The sequence below is a fragment of the Sinocyclocheilus grahami genome, unplaced genomic scaffold, assembly GCF_001515645.1.
Source record: "Sinocyclocheilus grahami isolate Dianchi unplaced genomic scaffold, SAMN03320097.WGS_v1.1 scaffold1213.1, whole genome shotgun sequence".
Classification (NCBI taxonomy): domain Eukaryota; kingdom Metazoa; phylum Chordata; class Actinopteri; order Cypriniformes; family Cyprinidae; genus Sinocyclocheilus; species Sinocyclocheilus grahami.
Window position 1 is genome coordinate 595,211 of NW_015506392.1, and position 5,000 is coordinate 600,210.

At 37.5% G+C, this 5,000-nt stretch overlaps 1 protein-coding gene across 1 annotated transcript in view; it reads right to left on the reverse strand.

Annotated features, from left to right (window-relative positions):
* Nucleotides 1-5,000, reverse strand: part of fbxl17 (F-box and leucine-rich repeat protein 17) — a 267,757-nt gene that overhangs the window by 149,964 nt on the left and 112,793 nt on the right. Inside the window, exon 9 of the mRNA XM_016253937.1 lies at nt 2,775-2,905. Within this exon, the coding sequence (XP_016109423.1) occupies nt 2,775-2,905 (131 nt within the window). The remainder of the gene's footprint in view (nt 1-2,774; nt 2,906-5,000) is intronic.

The window sequence follows — 5,000 nt, forward strand, 5'->3', positions numbered from 1 at the left end:
GTGAGAGAGTGTGTGAGAGAGTGTGTGTGTGTGTGTGTGTGTGTCAGAGTGAGTGTGTGTGAGTGTGAGAGAGTGTGTGTGTGTGTGTGTGTGAGAGAGAGAGAGTGTGTGTATGAGTGTGCGTGTGTGTGAGTGTGTGTTACAGCTGTGCGATTAATCAAAATCGAAACGAAATCGCGATTTGAGACGCTGCGATTTCCTAATCGCAAGTCCTGCGATATGGACGCAATATTACTCTGTTCCAGAGCATATGCATGACTGCCAGCCTTGAGTTGCAGTCTTACTAACCAATAGAGTGAGCGCACCTCCGTTCTCTCCAATCAGCACTGCTCTAGCCAACTGCGGAAACACCCACCATTAAAAGAAACAAAAAAAAAACAGAAAGCGGGAGAGAGACAGAGTGGGATTATGGCGTCTACTGGGTCAGATCGATGGTTCGGCAAATTAAAATTAAAAGAAAAACGTATGCAACTTAAGCTTCGGAATGACAGACAACAAACAAAAAAGTTAATTTCTAAGAGCTGCGTCACAGCGCATATCAAAAACATCGGTTCTGTTTTCAGTACTGGAGAATAAAAGATACATTCTTAATAGGGCTGTGCGATTTGGGGGAAAATATCAAATTGCGATTTTATACTGTGGCATATCTAAAACTCAAACTGCCCATCTTCAAGTGGTCCAGAACGCTGCCTCTAGATTCCTTTTAAAAAAGAAAAAAAGGGATCACATCACTCCGCTCTTGAAGTCCCTTCATTGGTTGCCTGTTCAGTATTGGTATTATTTGTCTTTAAATCTCTGCACAATCAAGCTCCCATTTATTTATCTGAATTGCTGCATCAGTATATCCCCTCGAGAAGCCTAAGGTCTTGCGACCAGAAGCTTCTTGTAATTCCGCATACCAGACTCAAGCGTAGAGGTGACCGTGCCTTCTCAGTAATTGGGCCTCGTCTTTGGAATGACTTGCCAGTGGAGATCAGAACGGCCCGTAGCCTGTCTATTTTTAAGTCTCTTTTAAAAACCCATTTGTTTTCATTGGCCTATTAGGACTATATTTTTGCCTATTGTATTTCTTATTTGTTCTTTAATTTTTGTATTACTAAATTTTTATGATGACGCCTCTTACTGTGAAGCACTTTGGTCAGTCTTGTGGCTGTTTTAAATGTGCTATATAAATAAAGTAAACTTAAACTTAACTTAAACTTTATTTTCAGCAGGCAAGATTATAACGGTATAACTACTTTTACAGAATTAACTTAATTACTGAAGTTCACAGAAAATATTTGTTTATTTTTTTATAAATAAAGAACTGTATTTCTTAAGTCAATTATTAAAGTATTACATGTGTTACATAGGCTGATTTATTAATTTTAAGTATTTGGGATTTTAAGAGCAAGTGGAAAATGTGCTGAATGTTTCATTTCATCCAAGTGAAATTAGCAAGCAGTTAGACTGAATTTACATTCGTTTTAAACGCAGAGCCAGGCGTGAGTCGACACAGGTTGCGCGCGTGTGTCAAGCCTCATCCATACTGCCAGATGTGCTCGTAGTAATATCGCGTCCATATCGCAGGCTTTGCGATTAGGAAATCGCAACATCTCAAATTGCGAATTCGATGCAATTTCGATTAATCGCACAGCCCTAATTCTTAGATGTTTTTGTTAGTACGTGAACGTTATCTTACACATTTTATCTCCCCAACAGATTAATTTGAAATAAGTTTATGATGCATGTTCGCTATTCCCAATTCAGAAGAGCGTACACACAGCCTGTGTCTGTGAATGCTTCTCATACTCGCTCCACTCTGCCCCACGCGGCGCGAATCCTGTGTCACGGACGAGCCGTTCATGCTTGCCGCACTCACGCAGCCGGTCTCGTAATGCTGGTTTATACTCGCACCCGGCTCCGCACCGCACGTCTCCACGAGCACATCTGGCAGTATGGATGAGGCTTGACACACGCGCGCAACCTGTGTCGACTCACGCCTGGCTCTGCGTTTAAAACAAGTGTAAATTCAGTCTAACTGAACATTTTCTACTTGCTCTTAAAATCCCAAATACTTAAAATGAATAAATCAGCCGATGTAACACATGTAATACAGTAATTAAATTAATTCTGTAAAAGTAGTTATACCGTTATAATCTTGCCCGCTGAAAAAAAAACAATAGAACCCCTCCCAAAACACAATAACAGATGTAATGTATTTCAGGGTTATAATGGGAATTGTATTGGTTTTAATGTAAACTATAATGGTGACTACTAGTATTTCATGGATTCTATTGGTGGGGTGTAATCTGGCAGATGGCAACCAATAGAACAACAGTAATTCAAATTGGAATAATGCCCAAAGCAAAAATGAATTTTGTAATGGTTTAATGGAAACTATAAGAATTTCTGTGATAGTTTCTATTGTTTTTTTCAGCAGGGTAATGATACCCATACTGTGCTGCACATTATTGGCAATATTGAGCTGAAGCTTGACTTTGCAAATTTAAAATCGCAAATCAAATCGCAATCGCAATATCTGTCAAAAAAATCGCAATTTGATATTGCGAGTGTGCGTGTGAGATAGTGTGTGTGTGTGTGTGCACGCGTGCGTGTTTGTGTGTGCGTGTGTGTGTGAGAGTGTGTGCGTGTGTGCGAGAATGTGTGTGAGAATGTGTGTGCGCGTGTGTGAGTGTGAGAGAATGTGCGTGTGTGTGAGAGAGAGAGTGAGTGAGTGAGTGAGTGAGTGAGTGAGTGAGTGAGTGAGTGAGTGTGTGAGTGTGTGTGTGTACCTGTCGTTGATGGTCCAGTTGAGGCAGAGGTTGAGGGACGTCAGGTTCCTGCACTTTCTCACCACCTCCATCACAGTCTCGTTGTTGAGCTCAGAGATGTGCCGCAGGTCCAGACTGCTCAGGTGCTGAAGCTGCAGGTCACACACACACACACACACACACACACAGTCAGCCCGCACTGCAGGTGCAGCAAATGATGCACATTAGTCACTGAACACTCCTAAAGCATCCCATTATCATCTCTATAGGACTGTGTTTGACCTCTACTGAATGGAATTAAGCGTCTCACCTGCTCTTTATGAACTGGAGAACAACTTTTCAAACGCAATAAAGCACAATAAACACTCATTTCAAAAGGGAAACATGATTTTGCATGATGTAAAACCCCCTTAAAATGTCACTTACACCGCAAGAACATTGATGCTCCTCAGTAGCTTTGTCTTTTTTTCCAATACAAATATCGAAACATTCTTAAATCAAGATATATTTACTTGAGAAGTAAAATGACATGAAAAATGCATCAAAATTAAAGGGTTTGTTCACCCAAAAGGGGCAGAAAGCTCTGGGATTTCATCAAAAATATCTTTGTGTTCAGAAGATGAATAAAGGTCTTATGGGTTTCGAACAACATGAGGGCGAGTAATTAATGACAGAATTTTTATTTTTGGGTAAACTATCCCTTTAAGTGAGTTTTTGCTTAAGAAGTAAAAATATCTACTACTGGAAATATTTAAGCAGCAAAACAACAAAAAATAAAACTAAGAGGAAAATTAATCACACACAAATTTTTTTGATAAACTGAAATAATGCAACATGAATAAAAATTAATCTAATCCAAAAATATAATAAATGCAAAATTATTATTTTTTTTAACTCAATAAAAAAACTCACTTAACTCCAAGTAAGTTTATTAAAGTTACATAAAATCAATTTCAGATTTTTTATAAAACTTTTGAAAAGTAATGATACGAAAAAAATGATAAACTTATGCAAAGTAAACGAAAAATGGACAGCTATTCTAAAACTATAAGTGCAAAATAAATGTAACAGTTAATTTTTAATTCAAAATACATTAATTATTTTAACTGAAATATATAAAAACAAAATACATATTTCTTCGTGAAATAAAAACTGAAACTAATAATACTTTCGCTGAAATCGGTGCTAAAAAAAGAAAATTGTGCTAAAATAAACAAAATGACAGAAAGTGCATTTGTTATTATAGCCATTGCTGATTTATCTCCACAAAATGTGATGTATGACATGAAACCTTCAACACACGGGTTTATTTTCTTGTTTTAAGCATAAACATGCTTAATTTAGATATATTTTTCAAAAAAGAAGAATTTATATCTTAAGTAATTTTGCTTCCCAAGTGCATGCATCTTGATTGAAGAATGTTTGGATATTTGTACTGGAAAAACAAGACAAAAATACTGAGGAGGAGCATCATGTTTTTGCATTGCAATGTCGATGTCAGTGATCAGCACCTGCTGGTTACACGAAACAAGTTTCATAAATGAAAACAATCCCAAATCATATCTGAAGGCGCTTCATTGACTTGCGCTCTGACTCTACAGCGAGCCTCTGCATGCTGTGCTCTTGACCTTAATGAACGCAGAAATGCAGCGCCCACGGCCGAATTACCCATGATTCCTGCTCTGCTCCTGACCCCAGTGACCGGGAAGAGAACTGGAGGCGCTAAACATGCTAAAGCTGATGGGCTGAAAAATGTCACGGAGCGAATATAACTGCACATACATTACGATCCATCACATGTACTCGCTGCAGAAAACAGAAAACCCTTAAAGATATACTGGATCATATTTGACACATATTTCTAAGGCCTCTAAATGATCAACATTTGCTGTTTCACACTCAATCTATGTCTTCTAGGGCTGGGTAAAAAAATATCGATATTAATCGATTCTCATTTTTGCATGAAATGCATTTTTGATGCATTTCTGGAAACTGAGCGTAAAAGCGTCTTAAAGAAACAGTTCATTAAAAATTTTAAATTGTGCTATCATACAACAAAAAAGGTAAAAATCCTGCCTGAATATGATATGGGTTTGAAATGACATGAGATTTAACATGTTTAAAACAAGATGTTGAGAAGCAGATTTGAGTATGTTAAGATTTGCTTTCCGAGAGTATAACTTGAAATGTATTAATTTTTTTTCTTTATGATCAAGCATGGCTGTCGAGTTAAAAAAAAAAAAAAAA